At 38.9% G+C, this 25,568-nt stretch overlaps 2 protein-coding genes across 2 annotated transcripts; both read left to right on the top strand.

Annotated features, from left to right (window-relative positions):
• Positions 1 to 7,507: 7,507 nt before the first annotated feature.
• LOC126785054 (G-type lectin S-receptor-like serine/threonine-protein kinase At1g34300) lies at positions 7,508 to 10,806 on the top strand. Its single transcript, XM_050510630.1, has 2 exons — positions 7,508 to 10,559; positions 10,659 to 10,806. Exon 1 carries the CDS (start codon positions 7,669 to 7,671, stop codon positions 10,174 to 10,176), a length of 2,508 nt encoding a protein of 835 aa, XP_050366587.1. The 5' UTR covers positions 7,508 to 7,668; the 3' UTR covers positions 10,177 to 10,559; positions 10,659 to 10,806.
• Positions 10,807 to 15,192: 4,386 nt separating this feature from the next.
• LOC126785064 (protein DETOXIFICATION 54) lies at positions 15,193 to 19,435 on the top strand. Its single transcript, XM_050510650.1, has 4 exons — positions 15,193 to 15,421; positions 15,534 to 15,638; positions 15,717 to 16,592; positions 18,444 to 19,435. The coding sequence occupies exons 2-4, from the start codon at positions 15,576 to 15,578 to the stop codon at positions 19,017 to 19,019; spliced, it is 1,515 nt and encodes a 504-aa protein (XP_050366607.1). The 5' UTR covers positions 15,193 to 15,421; positions 15,534 to 15,575; the 3' UTR covers positions 19,020 to 19,435.
• The last annotated feature ends 6,133 nt before the right edge of the window (positions 19,436 to 25,568 follow it).

The following is a 25,568-nucleotide window of genomic DNA, read 5'->3' as shown; positions in this document are numbered from 1 at the left end:
CACAAACCCGGTAAGCTTATAGCTCGTATGAGTAAAATGAAAATATAATCGCATATCAATATATACGAAAAATCACAAATCATCAAATATAAATGCACTCATGAGTCAATGGACGGCCCATCTGGTCGTCCCAAAGAAATATGAAATAAAACGCTCATGAGAAATTAAGTAACCCTTCTGGTTACCCAAATGCATTTATATTACGGGTACCAAGAACGCTGGTACACATCTGTTACCCCTCTCGTTATACACCGCCGATATTGGATAGCCACCCGCTACCCAACATCCAAAACAATCTGAGTACCAATGAGCAGACAACCACCCGTTATCTCACATGCAGTACTAAGGCAGACAGACTAGAGCTCTAACTGTATCGTAACTTTCGCCCGGCCAAAGGCTAGGTTTCGACTTGCCAAACACGTACAATAATCTCACATCATATTGTACCGTACGTAAATAAAATTTACATTTACCGTACGTAAATAAAATTTACTTTTACATTTACCGTACGTAAAAATAAATTACAAAATTACCCTTCTCGGAATCACTGTTCACGCCGCCGCACGCCACCGCCGCGCCCAATCTCTCCCTCCTCCTTCTCTCTTCCTCCCCACGGCATCGCACCGTGCCTAGCCACCTCCACACGTCCACACGCGCCGCCTAAGGCGGCGGTAACCTCTCCTTCCACCTCTCTCTCCGATCTCCACCAACAACCTCCCAATTCACCCAAAAACATCACACAATCATCACAACCATGAATCAAATGCCTCCTTACCTAGATCGGAGTTCAAATCGCGTTGGAAACGCTTGAATCGTTGATGAGCTTCGTGCAGGAGCTTCCCTCGTCGATGCGGCTCCTTGGCACAGCGTGCTAGAGGGTGGTAGCAGAGGGTCTCGTGATGCCCAGGAGACGGCGGTGAGGGCACAGCTGCTTGGAGACGACGATCGGGGCGCGAGGCAGAGGGTCGGGGAAACGAGAGAAGCTCGCGGCGGCGAGCTGGAGCGCTGCAAGCTCGGGGTTGCTTGCGGGGGAGCTCGCGAGGCCGTAGAGCGTGGCGGTGAGGACCACGTCGCTCCGGCTGAGGAGATCGCCGGGTGATTCGAGGGGAAGGTGGGATCGGGGGAAAGAGAGAGTCGCGAGGGGGAGAGAGATGAGGGAGGCGGAGGGAAGAGAGAGAGTGGGTTTCCTGATATGGAAACCATAAACACACAATTATCCTATTTATACTAGTTTCCAAATCGGAAACTAACTTCCGACGTTAATAACATTTACGTACATCGTCCGATTAGAACGCGTCACATGCTCACGAACTCGTATCGACGAGCTCTACAACTTTCGTGAAGAAAGTTTTCGCAACCGAGCGACAGAATAAAAGTCGATAATTTCGTTCGGAAACGTAACGTTTTTCTTATTAAACGTTCCGAGAACGTTTCCGTTTCCGTTCCGTAAAGTTGCAAACAATCATATTCATTTAAACTGAATTTCATAACTTTATAGAATTCAAATTAAATCAAATATTGTTTTGAAAAATTTAGGGTTATTACAGAACTTCAATGGAAATTCAGTTTTTAGTTGTTCAATTCTAATTTTTATTTTCACTTCTGATTTGGTTGATGGGTATTTGATAATCTATTTCCTAGGTTCAATCATGTTTTTCCTATTGTGTAGCAAAAAGATCCATGCTTCTGAGATTAAGTGAATGACAGGTTGTTATACAATTTCATCGGAATTGATTATTGATACAGGTTATGCTTGAGATATCCCTTTGATTGTAGTTGGGTTTATTTGTCTGAACAACGAGAACTTGATTCATCTTTAGAGTAGACTCTTAAATAAGTTTTAAGAAAATAATCAAATAGTATAATTGGTGTGATTTAAGGTGGAACCCCGAAACGTTAGGCCCTGTTTGGTAACGTTTTTTAAAACAGTTATTAAAAATAAAAATTAGAAAATGAAAAAGTGAAACCATCAAATTAAAGTTTTCACTTTTTTTGTAAAAGTTGAAAATATTTTCGATTTCTATTTTCTGTGTTTCGAGAAATATCTTAACGTCGCATTTTTATTCTATTTTCATTTTCAAATATGAAAATATGGGTATGAAGACGTTACTAAACACCACCTTAGTGTCTCGTATTATTGAATTTTCTCTCAATTAAACTCATACAGTTGTTCTTTTCTCAGACATTTTCTCTACTTTGTGTATTTGCTCACTGCTCTCTGTGGATACGATACTCACATTTCTGAGTCTATATTTCTGGGATTAACAAGAATGTCATATTCTAATTACTGCGTATCAAGCTTCAGCGTGGTATGTGAACTGGACCTTTCAACCACGCTACCGCGTTTGAAGACTTTATCCCCTTGATGCTAAAGTATCCATTTTTAAGCACAAGCCCCTCCACCTCATCCAGTGAGGCAGCGTAGAAAGGCAAGTTGAACTCATCCACTCGACCTTCATCAATCAATCCTTGAGAAATCAACAAGAGAAACAATGTATTGAGATGCATTGTATGAGGTGTGACCAAATAAAGTGAGGTGCTAGTAATCGAGGACTGCAGCGAAGATTGGAGTATGGTAGTTTGGAGCCAAGTGCGATCTGGGTTAGATCGGTGTGGTCGAAGACAATACTAGGTTCCCTAGGCGGCGACACTGTGATCTAGGATGTTGTTCATTGTTATGGCGAAAGGGCGGGTGGGTTTGTCCGCCAGAACTCGAGCAACAGCGGTGTTGGTCTGCGGAGGTTCTCTGCCGGTCCTTACAATGGGTCTGGATTGAGTGTGTTGGGTTTGGGCAACAGACCAGCTTATTGAGCTTTTCATTAAAGCCCAGTACATTTGGGTCATTTCTTTCTCAATATATTTCATTTAGGTCTTGCATGATTTTGCCACCCATGGCTCTAGTTTTGGAAGCATCTAATGTAGAGTACCAATTGCTAGCATAGGCTCGAGTTAGGTGCTTTGATGATTCTAGGGTCCCTGGAGTTTTATTTTGCTTAATTTCACATTAGTTATATCCGCTTATTTTGGACGCTTTTCTTTTCTTGGTAGGAATTGGTTTTTTCTTAGTTTGCATAAGCTCTACATGCATATTTATTTACCATGGTTGATTGGTTAAGTAGCTTTTGGGATGGCTTGTCATTCCAATTGCTTGATCCTTGTGGTCGTATGGCGTTATGCCAAATGAATTTGATTCACTCCGCTAAAAAAAATGAGGGACTTTGTCTATTTTATTATTGGGTTAATAGAATCAAGTACCTCAAAGCCAAAGTTCGACATGCAAAGATTTGGGTTAATAGTCCTAAAGTCACGCCAAACCTAATATCAAGCCAAGCCCAACTTAAACACGAACATAATCCACGTAAACTCAAGCTACATTTTTGGGCTTATACAAAATAATGTGGTGTGGAAGGTAACATATCTTACAAGACCCATCGTTAAGACGAAGTTCATATATAATTTGGGCTTGGGAGCCAAAATTCATGTTATATGTAACTTAAGTCTTGGCATGGACTAGTAGAGAAAAAAGGATTAAACTCCAACCACTCCCAAAAGTCCATTAGAGTTATCAGAGGCCTAATGTCCTTTAATTAACCATGCAGTCCAAAACCCACTCATTCACCTCCTTCCCCAAAATGGCTATGATGTTTCCCTCAGTTTGCTACTAGAACTAATGCTCGTCTAATTCCGACAACACTAGGGAATCAAGGAAAAGCAGCCACGACCATATCACCCAAGATCTATTCGATTTTCCATCCCTTGTAACCCCCTGTGAGCACGTTTAAGGAATCATATTCCTTCCTAGACACAGAAGCACAGATTTTGGAGACGCCGACCTAGATTCTTATCACCACCGCCCCTATTTTTCATAGCTTTGTACGGGTCTGAATTCATGAGTTCAAAGTATCTTCCTCCTAAGTTAAGAGATTCTTTCAAACTCATCGATTCTAAAGGTCCCTCTTCTCCATCTTTACTATATAAAAAGAGATAGCTATTGTTATAGAGACATTGACAACTATCCAGAAACCTCAAGAAATAGATCATGTTTCATCACTTCAAACCTAACTTTCATCCAATTTACCTTAGTTGTTACCCAAAACCATGCAATCCTCTCTCTACTAAACTCTTAGGCATCCAGCTCCCTCGCCACACTCTATAAGTCTCAATCTTGGGAAATTGTTTCAAATTTAATGTTGTTGCCATCAAGCCAATCATAACAAAATCATTCTTGGATCCTTGTCTCAATCAATTTTGGGCCTAGTCACACCGCATCAAAAACACCCTCTTACATTTGGCGACTCCGCTAGGGAGACTAAGTTGTGATTATAAATCAGTTCATATTGCAATCCTGCAATTTAAGGAGTTTGTGTTATGCTGGGTGTAACTAGCAGAGGCTACGTACATTGTTAGTTTTCTTTATTTTGTACGGTTCATATTCAATTGGAGAGTAAAGGCTTCAACCGTGCTGTTTGGAGATAAGAATCTACGATAACGACAAAGAATTGTAGGAAGAGCACTTTTAGTTCCAAAGTTAAATTGATCTGGTGTTAGGTTAATATTAACCTAGTAATATGTTTGCCTTATTCTTATTCTTTTACTTTATCTTTTTGTATATTTATCTATTTCTTATTACGTTTCCTACTCATGTTAGGAAAATGTGCAAATGATTGGAAACATGTCAAAATGAGTGGATTTAGCGCACATTCTAGATTCGGGTGAAAGTTTCAAGCCAAAACGAGCAAATGTGGAGATTTCACAAGAAAACAAAAGTCAACGCCGGAAAATGCTGGTTAAACTTCGGCGATGAGAAGGTGGTTACCGGAAATGGTGGTGGCTAAAGTCAATAAGTCAATGGAGTATTGGTGAATCATGAATTGTGGATTTAAATTCAAATTCAAATTCAAGATACAAGAAGACAAATGAATGAGACAATTTTAAGAACAAGATCCACAATTTGTGCTTCATGAATTGTGGAGTTAAATTTAAATTCAAATTCAAACTAGAAGAAGACAAATGAATGAGACTATTTCAAAAACAAGATCCACAATTTGTGCTTCCACATTTGTCCATCATATCTAGTCATTCATCCCCTTACATCTCCACCCTTTATTTGTGACCCTAAGGCCTTTAAATACTCTGCTTCTCCCCAAAAACAGATTGCATCCTTTACCACACTAAAACTCCATCAAAACTTCATCTTTTCCATAGTTTTCACATAGTTTTCTTAGGCCTAAGTCATAGATATCAAGTTGTGTAGAGAGAAGTGTAAAGTGTCTTGGGTTTTCACCAAAAACCAAAGATCTTTTACGCCTTTGATCAATCACAAACTTGTTTCATAGATTTGGATTTGAGTAAAAAGTTGTGATAGTGTGTGGGTTTTACCAAAGCCATACTCACTTCACTCTCTTCATCCTCTACTCATAATCATCCTCGACTCTTGCTCTTTGTTCCTAGATTGTGTGGACAAAGTATGTTGTTCATGGAGTTCTACCTTTGTTAGAACCCATTAATACCATACTTAGAAACACTTTCTTTCTTATTACATCTTTGTGGGTAGTGAACCTTTAGAGGTACGGTTTGGTATCATTTGTACTAAACCCTTGGTAATCTCTTCTCTTTTTACTCTACTTCTCTTTTGATGTATTTCATTTTCAAGGGTTTATTGTATTTAATGGGTTGTGAGTAGTTGGATTTGAGGCTAGGGCTAGCCAAACTCATGTGCTAATGAATTTATTTTACTCTTAACTGACGTTGATGTTGTTGAATCTATGGGCTTCTACACTTAAACTGCTTACTAAATGTGCTGCTAGTTTTATCACCTACAAACATGTTTAGGTAATTAATGAATTAGAACTTGAACTTGACAACTTCTTGAATCCGTGAGCATGAGTATTCTTTAGGTGGTGGCTTAGTGTTTCTTACGGGAAATATTAAGTTGCTTGGATTTCTTACCTTGAACTTAATGCTCGTGTCATGAGTATAATTACTCTAAGGGGGTGTTATGCTTGTGGTACGTAGCCCACTTGTATTATAAGGTAATATAATTGGGACTACAGTTGTGTAATTTAATTTGGTTCTAAAAGACTTTGTTAAATTGTATAATTAGTTGGCTTCTTGGTAGCTTCACCAAAGCACTAGGGGGAAGTTTGTCAAATATGTTTTATGCACTAATCATGAGTTACATTTGTGCATGAGTATATATTTACATTAAGCACTACTCCTCTTTTGATTATATATTTACATTTACCTTTCTTTGTTGTTTTTGTGCAAGAATTAGTTTGCTTAGCTTACTTCTAAAATCAACCCAACTGATTCACTACCACTTGTTAATACTATCTCCATGACTCTTAGGTTCCAAATGTAAAAAGTTAGAATGCATGTTTTTCTAGCGGAAATCTAGTTAGAGTTGAGTTTTCCTCAATCCCTTTGGTACGATACTTTACATTTTCCCTTACTAAAACTTAACCTCATATATTTGGGAGTAGGTAGTTTCACACACAAATACACATAATCATACTTAAGTGATGTAACTAACATGTGGCCATACCTGACACATAATATGCAATCATAACAAGGCCTCTTGTTAATTTACTACTCTGTTAGAGAAGCAAAATTCTTGTGGTCTATGAGTACATGTTGTTTCTCAATGAGACCAGATGGTTATAGTCACCATGCCATTTTTCGTCAAGTTATGTTCATGCCATTTTTCGTCTAGTTATAGTCACCATATTCAGGCCCTCTTTTGAGAAGCATTTGCAATCATAGCCAGAGACAAAGTAATCATGTAGGCACACTTATACTCGAGCACTATTTGCTGTTGTTAACAAAAAATGTCCACAACAAGCAATTCTGATTCTTTTTACTGTAATTATCATACTTCACTACAGTTAAAACCAGGCCTTAATGCGTGTCTCTTTTTCAAGTTGTATCTTTCCCTTCGAATGTCTGAGCTTTCATACCAATATTTTCACTACCATATTCAAAAATGTTTCAAACTAGAAATTATGTTACAAGCATCTTACATCTAAATCTTTCAATATCCTCCTAAAGTTTTATCATCTTAGCCAAAATCCCTTACTGCAAATTTTAAAGGGAGCAATATCATTGTTAGTTTGTTTAAGCGAAGAATGTGATCAGTTTATGATTCTAAATAATGAGAACTATTAAACAGAATAAATCCAATCCATCTCCGAAGAGAGTCAAACTTCATGCAGATCACATGAATGATACGCAGAAAAACTCGACTGTTTAAATGTGATCTTCAAGATCGTAAACATTGTTTATCATAACTCCCTGTCTCCCTCGCTCTCTCCATGCTCCGAAGGCTCTCTCCGAAAGGGTGCGGGGATGTTCAAATCAAAATTATAATATTTTTTTTTGGACAAAGGAATCAAAATTAGATTTTGGTAACTGAAGAGTCAAACATTTGAATAAAACAGAAAACAAAGACAGAAACATACCATTCATACAACACGAGCAGTCAGATTTCTGAAACTAGACTAGACTTGGAATACTTCTCTTCTCACAGACCCTTTTGTCAAGGCCGTGACCGTGATTGACCCACCACCCATTGAGCTGCACCTTCTTTGGTCAAAGTCTTCCTCTTCCCTCTCTTCCCTCCCTCCTCAAAAACCAAACTGGGGAGCTTCTGTTGAAGCACCCAACCCAAAAATGACCCTTTACCTCCGCCTTCTGCTTCTCTCTCTCTTCTGTCACCTATTCCTAACCAAACCCATCTCCGCCGCCGCCGCCACTATCCCACTCGCCTCTTCTCTCTTCGCTTCCAATCCCAATAAAACCTGGTCCTCCCCCGACTCCTCCTTCTCCTTCGGCTTCTTCCCCTCCGACCCACCCACCTTCCCCCCTTCCTTCACCGCTGCCGTCGCCTACTCCGGCGGCCTCCCCATCTGGTCCGCCGGCCCCTCCGTTGACTCCGCCGGCGCCCTCCACTTCCTCTCCTCCGGCGCCCTCCGCCTCGTCGACGGCTCCAACCGCACCGTCTGGGACTCCAACACCGCCGGCCGCGGCGTCTCCTCCGCCCAGATCGACGACTCCGGCAACCTCGTCCTCCGCAACGCCACCGCCGCCGTCTGGTCCAGCTTCGACAACCCGACGGACACGATCGTGCCGTCGCAGAACTTCACTGTGGCTAAGGTTCTGCGATCGGGTGTGTATACCTTCAAGCTCATAGAGAATGGGAATCTGACTCTGTTGTGGAACGATACTATTGTGTATTGGAATCAAGGGTTGAACTCCTCTGTTACTAGCAATACTCCTAATTTGACTTCTCCTAGCTTAGAGTTGCAGCGTATTGGGATTTTGACCATTTCTGATCCCAAGCTGGCCACGGCTGCTATTGTTGCTTATAGTAATGATTATGCCGAGGCCGGTGATATTCTTAGGTTCTTGAGGCTTGAGAGTGATGGGAATGTGAGGATTTATAGCTCTGCTAAAGGTAGTGGGACGAAAACTGAGGGATGGGCAGCTGTTACTGATCAGTGTCAAGTGTTTGGCTACTGTGGGAACATGGGAATTTGCAGTTATAATGATTCCAATCCCATATGTGGCTGCCCTTCTCTCAATTTCGAGGCTGTGGATCCCAAGGATAGCAGGAAAGGGTGTAAGAGGAAGATGGAGATTGAGGATTGTCCTCAGAGTGTGACTATGTTGGATTTGGATCATACTAGGTTCTTGACATACCCTCCTGAGACGGATTCGCAGATTTTCTCTGTGAGTATATCAGCTTGTATATTGAACTGTCTTGTTAGTAATCCTTGTGATGCTTCAACGGCTTTGTCAGATGGCACAGGGATGTGTTACTACAAGACACCGGGTTATCTCAGCGGGTATCACAGTCCAGCTTTGACTAGCCGTTCTTTTATTAAGGTTTGTGGACCAGTGATTCCAAATCCGCCCTCTGTGGTGGATGGTGCTGGTAAGAAAAAGGGTTGGCAGATGAAGGCTTGGATAGTGGTTCTTGTGGTTGTAGCTTCCCTTCTGGGTTTGATGGCATTGGAGGGTGGTCTGTGGTGGTGGTTTTGCAGGAACAGTCCAAGCTTTGGTGCATTGTCCGCTCAATATGCTCTACTTGAGTATGCTTCAGGCGCGCCAGTTCAATTCTCATACAAAGAACTCCAGCGTGCTACCAAGGGATTCAAGGAGAAGCTTGGAGCCGGAGGATTTGGAGCTGTTTATAAGGGAATTCTTGCTAATAGAACTGTTGTTGCAGTAAAGCAACTTGAGGGGATTGAGCAAGGAGAAAAGCAGTTTAGGATGGAGGTTGCAACAGTTAGTAGCACTCATCATTTGAATCTTGTGAGGCTGATTGGTTTCTGCTCAGAGGGCCGTCATAGGCTCTTAGTATATGAGTTCATGAAAAATGGGTCCCTTGATGATTTCCTTTTTGCCACAGAAGAGCAGTCAGGAAGATTCTTAAGTTGGGAGAACCGGTTCAAGATTGCACTTGGCACCGCAAGGGGGATCACATACCTTCACGAGGAATGCCGAGACTGCATTGTGCATTGTGATATAAAACCAGAGAACATTCTCTTGGATGAGAGTTACAATTCCAAAGTATCTGATTTTGGCCTCGCAAAGCTTGTTAATCCAAAGGACCACAGGTACCGAACTTTGACCAGTGTTAGAGGGACTAGAGGTTATTTAGCACCAGAATGGTTAGCAAATCTGCCAATAACTTCTCAATCTGATATTTATAGTTATGGTATGGTTCTGTTAGAGATAGTTAGTGGGAGGAGGAATTTTGAAGTTTCTGAAGAAACAGATAGGAAGAAGTTCTCCATATGGGCCTACGACGCATTCGAGAAGGGTAATGTCATGGGAATCATCGATAAAAGGCTATCTGGCCAAGATGTTGATATGGATCAAGTGATTAGAGCAATCCAGGTGACGTTCTGGTGCATACAAGAGCAGCCATCTCATAGGCCAATGATGGGAAAAGTTGTACAAATGCTGGAAGGAATTACAGAGATGGGAAAACCCCCATCTCCCAGGGCTATCATTGAAGCGCCCACAATTGAAGGCCCTGTTAGTGGAACCAGCACTAGTCTTGTAGCTCCCTCCTCTATTTCATCATTTCAAAGTTCTGGAGTGTTGCCTTCTACACCAGCTAGCAACATGGAGAAGGCTACCGTATCACTTATACAGTCAGACCTGAGTTGATCTCATTTCGACATGGTCTGCATGGTAGAACCATTTTTGGATATGAATTCATTTCCGTAGAGCAGGAAAGCCAGATAGTAATGTGTTCCCCCATCTAAGAATAAGGCGTGATTTTTCGTGTGCTATCCTGTAGAACTAGATTACTTTTACTCTGTCCATTTATAGAACTAGATTTAGCAGTTATGAAATATTTGTAATTACGCACAATGAGTGATGAGTGAAATTGATCATCGTTGTTATCATCCTTAACAAACCTCATATATTCCCCATTTGATTTTGTAGAATCTGCATGTACAACTTCCTGGTTGCTACCCTTGAGTGTATGATGGATTACACAGTTTACACTGATGAAAGTGCTGGATCGAACGAGATGGATTTGACCGGTAAGAGGTAAATCGATAAATGTTTTGGGCTGTAAGGCATTGAATTTCTTAGTTATAACTATAATTTTCTTGTTTTCAATCTCAACTCCTTCACTTCAGTTTGCAAAGTGCAATGAAATCTTTCACTGGATGGTTTCAGCTTGTTTCATGGCGTCTTTATTATGTTCTTGAGGTTTCTGGTTCGCTTATGCAAGTTGTTTCAGCTCCTCCTTTCCTTGCGTCTTTGTCAACATCACTTCCATCTCTGCCAACATGAACCAGATTTTGGCCAACCTTAATCGTTCTTCCTCATTCTTGTTTGCTAGATTAAGGAACTATAAAGAATCTCAGTAAAGCACAAAATATATTCATAGAAGAACCTAAGTTAGTCATTACTAACCCTCAGTAAAAGCTCTATTGATGATATTAATAGTAACTTGGTGCCTAGCCACACAAATAATCACCAGTGACCAATTTACTCACTCAATTGTTGGATGGAGGGGTCTCTTGTGTCAGGGTAAATCGTCTTCATCGATCTTATTGATGCTCCCTTCATAGTCTGTTCTTCATTACCTTCTGTTAGAGTTATGGGTTTGTAGAAATGTTGAGATGTCTATTCACATATACTGATCATTTACACTTACACATGACAGTATCGTACCACGATGCTCAAAATAAGACGGCTTTTATATCAATCCATGTCGAGATTTTCTTAGCAGATATGAGGAAAGTGGGTTCTCCAAATTTGAGATGAAACTTAAGTCATGCAACAAATTGCATAGTCATAGGAACTCACCACACTCCATGAGCCATATCCTACAACCAATTTCTATTCTTGTTACTTTGCCCAGAAACATGTCTTCCTCAAAAAATTTGAAATAGTCTAATGTGGACTTTCTGTCAGTAACACAGTACACCCGATTCGCATTAGAATAGTCATTCCTGAGATGAATTTTGTGTTCTGAAGACATTAAACCTTGTTTCTTTTTTTTCTTTTTCGTGCGAGCTTCGAGTGGCTAAGACTTTTTTTTTCCAGTGGCTAGACTTACACACTCCACCCGTCATACCTCAATGCTCCGACTCTGCACTCAGACTGCGCAGTCACGTTATTGACTCTGTACATAAAATGACTCCTGGGAGTGTCTAAGATACCCATATATTACTCATCTATGGTTGTTTAGTGAGCATCAATACATAGCTTACTTTGGCATCAGATGGGTGAAGACTAGTCATATGGTCTCTTTTTTTATTCTCCTTCACCACATGCATTGCTGAATATGCCCCTAATCTCTGAACTTAGTGATCACCAAACAATACTTTCACTTGTTCCGAGTTAAGGTAGAAACAAATAAGGAGAAGCAATGACAGATGCATGATTTCAACATTGCAGATGCTTGAACTTTTTAGCCAAAAGCAAAGTAGAGGCGGTGTTGCACTTGAGGATTTTTGAGATTTTATCGAGGAAAATAATACAAAGTAGATTAGAGGAACTGTGGTAATGAAGTGAAGAGAGTAAATCATCCTAAAGAGGGGAGGCTTGGCTGAGTAGAAATCAACCAATAAAAATAGGCTAGATATGCCTCTGGTTATAGGATATGTCTCATGGAGTGTGGTGAGTTCTTATGACCACGCAATTTGTTGCATGACTTGAATTTCATCTCAAATTTGGAGAAAAGGGGAAAGTTTTTGTTTTTCAATTTCTAAGATTAAACAAATGGAAAAATAGATTAATTAGTGTCTCACCTTTCACCCATTCTAATTTTTGGTATCTCAACTTTATAAAATTTCATAAAAGTATCTCACATTTTCTCTCTGAGAGAAGATTAGTGTATAAAAATGGCAGTTTTGTTAAGAAATACATGAACTAAAGGGTTTATTGGTCCATTTATATATCTTAGTTATTATGATTAGTAATATTACTCTTTCATATATCTTAAAATCTCATTTTATTCTTAAGTATCTCTCTAATCCTTATATTCTCGTCTAGTAAGACCAACAAATCTTCAATTTACTTGACACCACAAATTTTCAATTAGCTTGACATTGTAATTAGAAATCTATATGGCCCTAGAGCAACTCAATCTCAACATATAGAAATTCTTCTATGACATCAGTTGTTTTCGGGTAAAGATCATATTTTTACTAGGTTTTTATTTCTCTGATTCTTCTCAACTTGATTATATTGGATTATATGGCATCCATGGGTCTAAGATGATAATATTGGAATGTGAGTACAGTCCCAAACTTGTCAACTGTTAGATTTTTTTTAAAGGAGCTAATAGTCCATATACCAATCTTGTGTCGAGAAGAAAATATGAGATACATTTTTTAAGTTTTACAAAGTTGAGATATTAAAAATTAAAATGGCGCTAAAAGGCGAAACATGTTCAGAGCACTATGGTGCAGCTGAACCACATGCCTAAGTGACACGTGTCACCTATAGCATTGGAGGACATAATTGAGAGATTGAAAGTTTAGGACAAGTGATCTCGTCCCTACTATTGGTGAAATTTATCTTGTCACTAGAATACGCTCTGAGACACTATTTGGTCTATTTTCTCTAAACAAATTAGTGTTACATTTCAAAAACAAATTAATGTTACATAATGTCCTAAACATTCTCTCTAATTAAACAAGTAATGAATGCTTGGACCTAAAAACATGTATAGAATGGCGACAATAATTTCTATATTAGATTGGTAGTGCTGCTACTTTGTGCTTCCTAAGGTTCAAAATCTCTCTGATATTTCCGATATATACTCTGATATCTCACTTAAAAAAACAATATATCTTAGGGGTAAATATTTAATTTTTCTCGTATCCACGATATTTCTCCAATAACATAAAATATATTAAATATCATAAGATATTGTTATGATATTTTAAGATATATCCGATATATCATCGATATTTTAGAGAAATATTTGAAATTTTTCACTTAAATTTTTTTATTTCAACTTAAGGATGTCTCGGGACTCTTAGAGATGAGTTTTTAATTAATTAATCACCTCGAGCCTTGAGGGATATCAAAAACAAGACTAGAAGAATAATATTTCAATCAGCTAATTTTTTATTTTTCATAAAAGATATCTGGATGAGGAGCGAATGTTCAAATCTTAACTCTTAAGAGTCAAACTATATTAGTGATAAGTGCTCTGTTTAACCTTGAGGGAATCCAAAATAAAAGGTCACAGAGTTGTCCCATGAAGGCTATAAGAGGATATCCAGAATTCTAGATAGAGGTGGGAAATATACTGAAAGCCCAAACCGGCACGGGCCTGGCCAGTTAAAATTCGGCCCGGCACGGCCTAAGCCCGTTAACCCCCGGCCCAGCTCGAGCCCGTTATTCTAATGGGTTGGCTCGAGCTCATTTTAAGCCCGCTACTGTCCGAGCACGATAATTTCATGGGCTGGCCCGTTAAACACACAATTTTATATAATTTATATAAATACTTAAACAATTATCACTATTAGACTTGAATATTAGAATTTTTAAATTAAAATTTCTTCATTATTTTAACTACAATATTTCACAAATATAATCAAAGTAGTGAAAAAATATTATTGTTTTGATATATGTAATATTTTACAAATAAGATTATAAAATATGTTGTAGTATTTTATTTATTTTACTATTATAATTAGTTATACAAAACAAATATTCTAACTACATAATATTTTTTATTCTAATTGTGTGTTATAATGTTAATGGGCCGGACCGGCCCGTTTCTTGGTCCGACACGACATAGGCTTGGGCCATGGGCCGGGCTGGGCTTTATGTTTAAGGAAATAGGTCGGCCCAAGTCTGGCACTAAAATCAAATGGGTCAGCCAGAGCACGACACGAGCAAGGTTTTGGCCCACTTAAAATGGGTCGGCCCGGCCAGTTTGCCACCTCTCATTCCAGATGAAGAGTCAATTTTCGAGTAATTTTAATCATACTACCCAATATGAGGTAATAGATCTAGAACAGGTAGTCATGGTGCGTAACAACAGAATAGTTGCAGGAGGAGGATAAGATGAGTGATTGATTATCAAAGTATTTCATTTGTTGTTACTTCAGTTCCTTTACATTTTCATTCTATCAGTTTAGGCACAGAATACAGTGAGACGTCAAACAAATCACATAAAGTCAATTATCAATCTGGTTATCCTATTTACGATTATGTTCAGTTTGGAGAAGTATATGATCAATCATTGAGTTAGATTCATCCTTACTATATCAACTTCTCGGAGAAACTGTCGGCAGTTTGAAAGAGATATATGACTATTATGTTAACCACTACAATTTGTACTATATGACTCGTATGTCTTAGATAGAGTATTGTAGTTTTATTAACTAACATGTGTCCTTTCAAATACTTAGAGACTTTTTATAGTACTAGATAAAACTAATAATTGTATTTATTTATACGTAATTTAATAATAAATAAATAATTTTAAAATAGAAATGATAATTTTTTCTAATATTCCGGGATATATCTCCATTTTATTTTAAAACCGATTTGCCTTTCTCTCCCTAAAGCTTTTCTCTCCGTCATGTTCCACTCCCTCTCCACCTTATTATTATATACAACGTTTCAGTTCCCATTCAAGTCTAGTCCAACTCCGGTCTTGTCTATTTTCTATTGTCTCTCTCTGTCTCTCACTCTAAGCTAGCTAGCGGCCGCCATTAGCCTGTGCATTGCTCTGCTTTTCCCCTCCATTTTTCAGTGAAATTGCACATCATATCAAGCTAAAAGCAAGCCATCCATGCCAGCTTTGTGAGTTTGCTTTCCTTCTTTGATTGACATCTGAAATCATTCCAAACCAATCCACTATACCCTTTCTGCTCTTTCCTTCTTTATCTACATTTCAGGCCTCTCTTCCTTTTCTGTTTTCAAGGTCTTCTTCCTTTGCTGTGTATGATCATTTGCTTGGTTGAGTCTGGGTGAAATTTGAATTCCCAGCTTGTTAGGTTCTTTGAGATCAACCTAGCTTTTCCATTTTTTCGCAGATTGCTTGCTATATTTAACAAACAGTAGCCTTTGTGCATGCAATGGAAATGGCAACTGAGAAAGACACTGATTTCTACTCTCACAAATTCCCTTGTGCCTCTCAGGTAAAACAGAAGCACCCAATCTCTCTGCTTTCGTTTCCCTCCTCTCTGTTTCTCCCTATAACATGAACCGACTTTCAGGTAATGGAAGAAATCCGGGAGCTATGGGGCATGGCCTTTCCTATAACAGCCATGAACTGTCTCGTCTTCGTCCGCGCCGCAGTGTCTGTCGTATTCCTCGGCCGGCTGGGCAGCCTGGAGCTCGCCGGAGGCGCTCTGTCCATTGGGTTCACCAACATCACTGGTTACTCTGTTTTGGTGGGTCTCGCCTCAGGCCTCGAACCCGTCTGCAGTCAGGCCTTTGGTAACAAGAACTGGGACCTCCTCACTCGGTCCCTGCAGCGCATGGTGCTCATCCTCGTCCTCGCATCGATTCCCATCGCCGTGCTGTGGCTCAATCTCGAGAGAATCATGGTTTTCGCCGGACAGGACAGAGCCATCACCGCCATGGCCGCAACGTACTGCCTCTACTCCCTCCCGGACTTGCTGACAAACACGTTGCTGCAGCCGCTGCGGGTATTCCTGAGGTCGCAGAAGGTGACGAAGCCGCAGATGTACTGCACCCTGGTGGCAGTGGCCTTCCACGTGCCGCTGAATCATGTCCTGGTGAACCAAATGGGGCTGGGAGTCCCAGGCGTGGCGGTGGCGTCGGTGCTGACGAATCTCAACATGGTGGTGCTCATGGCGGGGTACGTGTGGTGGGGGAAGGGAATGACGGTGCTGAGATGGACGGCAGGGATTGGAGAGGTGTGTGGTGGACTTGGACCACTGTTGAAGCTGGCGGTGCCGAGCTGCTTGGGTATATGCTTGGAGTGGTGGTGGTATGAGATTGTGATAATCATGGCTGGCTATTTGCCTCACCCAACTCTGGCCGTCGCCGCCACTGGGATTCTTATTCAGACCACCTCTATGATGTACACTGTCCCCATGGCCCTAGCTGGCTGTGTTTCTGCCAGAGTAAGCTTTCTCTCTTCCTATTGTTGTCGGGGGATCATATCATATCATATCTCAGAGTCTCAGACAGACATGCATGCACTACTGTCTTCTTCTTTTCTTTTTCTGGTTTTGTGTTCCTTTTATTGATTTTGCCATACGGCTATACCGAATAGTAGTTTTTATTTTTTTGGATACAAGTTTTCTTTGTTTTCCGAGTGATGCTATTAACATGGAAGCAAATTTGCCCATTTTGTACCCATTCGTTTGCCCACTTTCTACCCCACTTTGTACTCACATCGTATGCTCTATTATTATTTAACTATGAGTTAGAGAAAATAATTACTTAACTATGCTATTAACACATCATTTCTTCGTATGATCTTTCTGCTTGAAAATAATTCATCACCGTTCTCTTTGAGATCGATGGCTGTGTTATGCTATTTACGTACCATTTTTTGTTATTCACACGTCATTTCTGTACATGATCTTTGTACTTGAAAATTAATTTATCGCCTTTCTCTTTGGAATAGTTGGCTAAACCTTAAACGCTAAATGCTAAACATTAAACCACCATTTTCTTTATGTATCGGGTTCTTTTTGTTCATCAAGTTGCAATTTTTTCTGGGTTTCTTTATGGCTCGTAACTACTTCGGCTCCAGTATGAAGTTTGAAGTTTGTTCTTGGTGAATTTGCACAATTTTGTGTGGTTATTTTGTGGTATTGTTGTTTTGCGGATGGGCCAAAGTGGTCACTTGGCTGGTCCACTATTGAGGAATGTGTTTGATTATGATATGTTTGACAAATTTCTATGCAGAACAAATTCTTTGGATTTTGAGTTGAGATAGTGTGGTTTATTGATTGATTACTTGTCCTTTAAAAAACCAAACAGAAACATCTTGAAAAAAGACGACAATTAGAGTGCATATATTCCCAATTCATGTATGGTGGAATTAAAGGGGTTTATGGGAGATATGCTTGCTTTCTTTTTCTGGATCTGTTATTGGATTTCCTTTCATCACTTATATGAAATCAGATAGGTCACGCATGTATATGTAATGTAATGTGAATAATAGGACAAAATTATCATAGGACAGACATGTATGCCATGCCACTAGTTACACTATTGCTCCTTTTTTCGCTTAAAGCTCCCCTCCACCATTTCGATGACGAACCCCATTTAATTCAATCAACAAAACAAAGTGAACCAGCAGGACCTGTATATATTATTACATCATTTTAGAGTTGGGACTTGGGACCCAAGATAAATGAAGATATGAATATGTAGCTTAGTAGTGGTCATGACTCATGAGCACAATCTTCTTCTCAAGACAATGATTGTCCTTTTGATTTACTACTATTGCATGTGTTTTCTGTGACAACTACCTCTCACTTTCAGTCATCAATTAATCCAGCCATATCTATTGTTACTTTGTTAGAGAAACAGGCTAGGGTTTGGTTTTACATGCAGTTGTTTGGATGTAAGGATCTTTTATTTTCCAAAAGGATTGATCATTTATGCAGATGTACCCATTGGCAAAAGATATCCCTGTGAATATTGTGTCTGCATATGTTTCGACTTATTATGCCTCAAGTCATAGAGTAAAACCATAGTGGATTCTGTTATATGCATATTTGAGGCCATCATTCATCGATCAAGGGCCCCAACTTATTGCTTCAAAGGGAGAATTGATCCATCAAACTTTGTCTACCATTGATGACAACAATGGCATGTAGTTTAGTAGTATGAATTGAGGAGATTGAAGGAAAATGTAGAATCATGAATGCCGCATTCTTCTTTAATCTCATAACTGTAGTTACTGTACCAAAAAGAGTATAATCCACATGTAATTCTGTATCATGTTTATGATATAGGTTGGGAATGAACTCGGAGCTGGGAAGCCATACAAGGCCAAGCTTGCAGCGATGGTTGCTTTGGGATGTGCATTTGTAATTGGTATCATCAATGTGACATGGACGGTAATTTTGAGGGAGAGGTGGGCTGGCCTATTCACCGAAGATGAGCTCGTCAAAGTTTTGGTTGCATCAGTTATGCCGATAATGGGGCTCTGCGAGTTAGGTAACTGCCCCCAAACTACTGGCTGCGGCATCCTACGCGGCACTGCACGCCCAGCCGTAGGTGCACGTATCAACTTAGGTTCGTTTTACTTTGTGGGAACTCCTGTAGCTGTTGGACTAGCTTTCTGGCTCAAGATTGGATTTGCTGGACTTTGGTTTGGTCTGTTGTCTGCTCAGGTAGCTTGTGCTGTGTCTATTCTCTATGTGGTGCTGGTGAAGACTGATTGGGAAGCTGAGGCTTTGAAGGCCAAGATGCTGACTGGAGTAGAAATGGGTGTGTGCAATGAGAAAGATGATGAAGAAAACAGAGGTTTATTGAAGAATGAAAACCATCATCTTCATGATGAGAATAACACGGATGAATTTTATTAAAATTATGGATGAGAGAGGAAGAGAGAGACCTTTGTGGTGTGGTTACGTTGTTTAGGCTCATGACGTGATCGAAGCAGCCATGCATGCTCAAGATTTTGGGTTTTGGATCTCTTGTTTCGTTATAATTAGTTTTCATGGGTCTGGTGTTCGGGTTTTGTCACCAGAAATAGTCACTAGCTAACACTATCCAGGTGCTGGAAATAGTCTGGCATCAAGAAATGCATATGTTGTTAATGACTTTCAACAACATATAACTCATGTTGCACGTTGTGTACGTTATGGAGCTTATGGAAGTTGCATGTAATGGTTTAACATCAGGCATTGATTGTTGTTCTAGGTTCACCAAGACATGTAGTTTGTGTTGTAAATTTTTACAGTAAACACTCATGTTGTAAGTTTTCAACATGTTGAGCATGTGGTCATTAAACAAACCGTTGTTATAGTGTTTTAATGTATGTGAGGTTGATCCTAACTTCAAGCTCATATTCAAGGATGCATCTGGGAAAGGAGTGAGCAGCCATATGAACTTCCTATGTAAATATATGAACAATCTCTACTTCTCTAGTCAAATGATTCGAAATGCATGACTGTTGATCATTGCTTCGGTAGGACGAAGCTCATCAATGACTATCATATTCTCCAAGATTCCAAAACCACATGAGCCTACGAAGATGTATACTTAGTATATGTCATATGAATGTATTCTTATTTCATCTGCATAATAACTGCATATTCATCAAGTCTTTTGGTTATCTAATATTCTAATTACCCAAAGTTCCAGTGGCAGCATAAATTTTGAAGAATTCATGTTGCATTAGCGGTTTGAAGCACTAACAGAGTATGTGAAGATAACTGATCACTTTTGATTTTTGAATGTTGGATCAGAACGTCAATATCCTAGAACAAAAAAATGTAAAATGCAAAAGCTCAGTCACTATTAGCTTCTGTCAAAAGTTTTCTTATACCAGTAAGGCCCTTTCTTTCCTTAAAAAGATACCAGTAAGGTGAATATATCCCAAATGCAGGCTTATGTATGTGATTTTGAGCAGGGATTTGATGTATATTCGAGGAGAATTATTATTTTACCAAAAAATAAAAAATTCCTCTCCGCTGGCCGCTTTTGTCTCCGGCCTCCGGCACCTTTTCCGTCGACGCTCCTCGTTGGCGACTGCCTTGCACGGCCCCGCATCTCCAGCAGCCCATGCAGACCCCCACAGTCCCTACACGCAGCCCCGCAACTCCGCAGGGCCTCTTACGCATTCGCCCCGCAAAATCAACTTTTTACCCTGCAAGACCCCGCATCAAAGCATTCAAATTGCTCTTCTGGCATATTCATACAAGCAACGCGAACTTAACAAGCAACATCTTCGCTCAAGAGAAACTATTCTCGTCTTCTCCACACCTTCAAAGGTAATTTCAATTCACGTTCCCACTTTTGAACTTATAGATATATTATATTGGGCAATATTCACCTTACTTCAATCTCCCGCCGTTCTTATACCGCCGATGAGGCTAAACGAGGGAACTCGCCACTCTTCTCTTTGATCAATGTTTTTCGTGTAACGGTCTTGGGGAGTCACGATTGTTTTGAAGGGGAAGTTAATCGATTTCATGTGATCGCCTGAGTGCACCCCTGTTTTGGGTGCGATCGTGAGTATCGTCGTTTGCATCGATTTTTCTTGTGACCATATACGTCACCCCTTTTAATTCCTGTTATATTTGAATCTAATCGATTACGTATTTGTGTCGTCGCCATCATGACCGGAATTTGACATTCTTGATCTTGAAGGCAAAGAATACCACACCGCTGAGTTTCCGAAATGGAGCTCGCTTTCGAGAGCCGAGGGATTCGAAACATGTTTGCCGACCCTCTTGCTATTATCCCACCTATGACCAAGACTCAAGCTCTCATCGTCATGAGACGTCACATCCATTCAACTCTCAAGAGGCAATATTTGAACATAAAAACCCTAAAGAATTATGAGACAAACTTTGCTTGCGGTACAACAACGTTCATGATACATTTCTCCCTGAATTGACCGTTAGATGTGATAACATTTGTCTATTGGACTATAAGAAAGTGGATGACTTCAATCAGGATATGCTTTGTCTGTAATCCGACCTTGGCACCGTTGGTGTCATCAAGACCGACCTAGATCTTCTCAATAAGACATTGGACACGTTTCCAATCAACTATGAGGTTCAAACTCATATGTACCACACTCATGTAGAGGAAGGGAAGATCCGAACTTTCGCCGACTTAATGGCGCTATTGGAAAAGATGGAGAGACATTATGAGATCCTCCTTTAACAATAACAATAGACCCATTGGCACTAAAAAGATTGGTGTGCCACAGCCTAACTATGAGAAGCTCCTAAGCAAAAGAATCAATCAAGGAACGCTCCATACTAGCAACAATTCTCGTGGTGGGAGGCAACAGGCGGTTGTCGGCCCAAGTCCAACACTTGGACCCGTGATGGTGGTGGCACCACACCCTCAGGGGCAGGCCGTCCATGTCCCAAACCTCAAGGAGACCGTGTGCCTCCTCATGCCTCTAATTCTAGTAATGACAAGTCTCCATAATTCAAATGTAGTTCATTCAAACACTTTAATCGCGATTGTCAAGCTAACAAGAAGATGATCAAGGCATACCACTACTACAAATATGCCCTTTAATGACACTAATTTTATGACATTTGCTCTAAAACGTCATAAAAAAGACCTTTCAATGACGTTTTTTTGATGAAACGTCATTGATCTTAATCTGGGTTTAGTTTTATGACGGTTTGGTAAACGTTATTGTTGTTCTCAGTCCTACTAAGATGTTTTCTCACTGTCATGAATTTAATGACAGTTTATGATTGTCATGATATATATTTTCATGATGTTTTTGAAACGCCATGATAAAAAGATGTTACGGCGTTTTCTAGCCGTCATGAAAAACTCTTCCATGACATTTGTTAATCGTCACGTAGTAGTGTAATGGGTTTTGACATTTCTATTCATCATAGATTTTTTTTTGGTCCAAAATTAAAACACGCGCGCCTTACATTTTCAATTCCACCGACGCAATTTGCCGACCTCTTCCCATTTTCTTTCTCTTTCTCTTTTTATTTTCTTGTCCTTTCTCTCATTTTCTCTTCTTTGCTTCGTCACACAATAAACCATGTAAAATGTCATCGTTAGTATAGAATAAGCAGGGATCGTTCTGTCGGGGAAATTTAAGGGAACTCTAAACTTAAAATTGTTAACAAATAAATGGGGAATTTAAAAGTATTTATCTAACTATCACGTAAAAATAAAACTTAGACTACTATTTACATGATCGACTCCTCTTTCGCAAAGTTTCACCAAAACAATCCTAACACAAAACAATTACACATTCAGATTCAATTACGCATTCGACACATATTTACATATTTTAGATACTGATACAACTAGAGCCTTAGCGGTCATCTAGTCATGCAAGATCTCTATGTATTTTAGGCTGACTTAGCGCCTAATACCTAAATTATATGTAATCACATTCAAACACGTAGCGTAGAATTCAAACAAGATCACATATAAGCACCAGATCTTTTTCGGAGACATGCTAACATGGAGGCGTCACTCACCATGGAATACATGCAAATTTCCATAAATTTAAACCCTTTTAATTGATACAAACCGAACCTACTTAGCGCATGATTTAATTTGTATCAAAATGGTAGATGAAAATAGCACCCAAACACTATCACAAAGACTGCATTCAAACACTAATTTTGGTTGCACAAAACTGAAAATTTTCAAAAAACATATAAAGGCAAAGAAGAACACATGAATTGAATTAAAAATAGAGAAATTGTTATGACATAAGGACTGTAAATTGTCTTCTAATTATCAAATAAAATTTGAAAATTTATTAACAACATACAATACCAAACTAAATATAAACACAAACTCAAATCGTTCATAGACAAACAAATATGAAACTACAAAGATCAACAGAACCATGGTGAAGGTTGCGAGCATCACACTTTGGAGTGGTTTTGGTGGGCTCTTCTGCTCCAAAGGGTACTGCTCGGCGTGGATGGTGGAGTGTCACATGGTGCTGCTTAGGACTAGGGCTGTGAGGTGGTGGTAGGAAAGGTGAATGAAATGGTGGAGAGACTGAGAATTTGACAGAGTTTTGGCTTGTGTTTGTAAAAGAGAAGTGATGACAATGTGTAGGAATGCCATACTATTTATAGAGGAATGAGAGAGAGGGATTGCATGGTTATGAGCTGATTCTCTCTTTCCTTTTTCTTCTCTTCTTTCCTTCTTAATTGAATGATGATCATCTTTGTTGGTTACATGTATTCTCCCTTATTCTACGCCACATGCATTCTTCTGAAATATCTCTTAGTTATCTCTTTCATTTTTCTTCTTTTGTTTCCTTCTTTTATTCTTTCTTTCCTTTTTATGGCCGGATGAACATTCCCTTCCTTGAGGTTGCATGCTTCTTCCTTTTCATCTCATTCAGAAACTATATTACTTCTTTCCTTTTTTCTCCTTTTGTTTCCTTCTTCTCCTCTTTCTTTCCTTAATTTCCAAGCCATTATCTCTCATTTAATTCTGACAATAAAGAAAGAAAAGAATAAATATAAATTACAAATGTTACAGAAATGTCGAATAATAAAAATCCTAACCCAACTAGGTTTCCTAGTTCGACAAGGAATACTACTCTATAGTACTCTCGACAATTTCTGTGTTTTATACCCGTTTTAGCACCAAAATGCAACCAACGCCACCAAAGACTCCTAACTCGATTCAATGACTCAATACTACAATAATAAGGGCTAAGTAAAGTACAAATGGAGGTAAAAACATGTTAAGAACGTCGCACAAAGTGCTCATATCACAAAAAAACAGAGAGATCAAGTTGTGCAGCCTGTAAGACCTGAGATTTCTAATCTCGATTACCGACACATTATGACTAATTAATCGACATTTAGCTTAAATGTCAAATATGTATTTCAATACGTTGTTATTAGACTACATGTCGCCACGAGTTCAGAAATGTCTTCGGAGTGTTTTTCTGATGCTCGGTTATGTTTTTACGAATTTTCAAAGTTTGTGTTGGGTTTTAAAATTTTTGGACCTTTTATCTTTTAGCCTAGTTTTCTTTTTGACCCGGACCCAAGGCCCGAGCCCAACTTCTTCTTTCGCGTCTTCTTCTCTCTCATTTCTCTTCTTTAAGTGAAGGTCTTAGTTGTGCCATATTGACTAATAGGAGCTTATAACTCCGAAAAATGTGTACTTTTCAAATCTTCCTTGATGTTTTGGTATAAATTTCATTCAGATTCAATCTGTAAACTATTGTTTACAACTTCCATGTTTTTGCATCAATCACGCGAATTGCTTGAATGACTGCACCTTTTATGTTTTCAATTATCATTGATGCCTTTATTTCAGTGATAATGTACATATTTATCTGTTGACCCATCTACATTCATTTTCTATTAATCGGGTCATGATTTAAATCATCACTCGTTTGCAATTCTCTGCAAACGCATTGATTCTCTAATTACTCAAAGAACTTATTGGTAAATCTAGTTACCAATAAAATTTCAGAAATTTCCATTTGACTTGTTATCAGCTCAACGTACTTCAATTCATTCATTATGAGTTTTGACGTTGAGTTTCTATTTTATATTTGTTATTAATTCTTTCGTTGGTTCAGCCTACTTGTTCTAATTGCTTCAAAGATCACGACTTTATTTTACAATAAAGCTCGTTCAATTCAATCAGCTGAAGTAAAAGGAGAAAAGTACAAATATAATGTCGATTAAATTCGAGAAATGGCACCACAGGAACCTCATAGATTAAAGAGTCTATCGTGCGTGGATGCTGACGACAGTACACATTAGGGCTGGCATGGTATGAGAATTTACCACGATTACCGCAAAACCAACCGAGCCAATTAAATTGGTAACCAACATAGTCGGTTACCGATTTTTGTAGTTAGTTACCATACTAATTATAGACTTGGCGGTACGGTACGGTAATAGATTTTCATTACCACGGTAATGACCATACCGACAGTTAATTTCTGTTTATATTAAATTGTATTAATCCTAGCCGTTAAATGGAGATCCTATAATCTTAACCGTCAATTCCTACCCTAACCTCCTAAAAGGCTAAACCTATTCCTCATTTCCTCATACCTCATTCGCAGCTTCAACTAGGGCTGGCATGGTACGGTTACCAACATTATTTTATCATTTTTTTAGTATATATATTTGTTTAGCAATATAACAAAACTAATTTTAAAATTATTGTTTTCCTATTACTTACAGTAAAACCTCTATAAATTAATAGTCTCGGGATTGATAAAATTTATTAATTTTGCGATATATTAATATATCAATAAATTAATAATATATTAATTTATTAATAAATTTATAATTTATTAATTTATCAAAATATAATAAATATTTTGTTTCATTTTGTTGAAGAAATTTTTTTTTACTTACATTGTTTAATTTATTACGTATACCTTATTAAATATACTATTTTTGATGTATAAC

Source organism: Argentina anserina, chromosome 2 (assembly GCF_933775445.1).
Source record: "Argentina anserina chromosome 2, drPotAnse1.1, whole genome shotgun sequence".
Taxonomy (NCBI): Eukaryota; Viridiplantae; Streptophyta; class Magnoliopsida; order Rosales; family Rosaceae; genus Argentina; species Argentina anserina.
The sequence above is the reverse complement of the archived record's forward strand: the minus strand, read 5'-3'. Positions and strand labels throughout refer to the sequence as shown.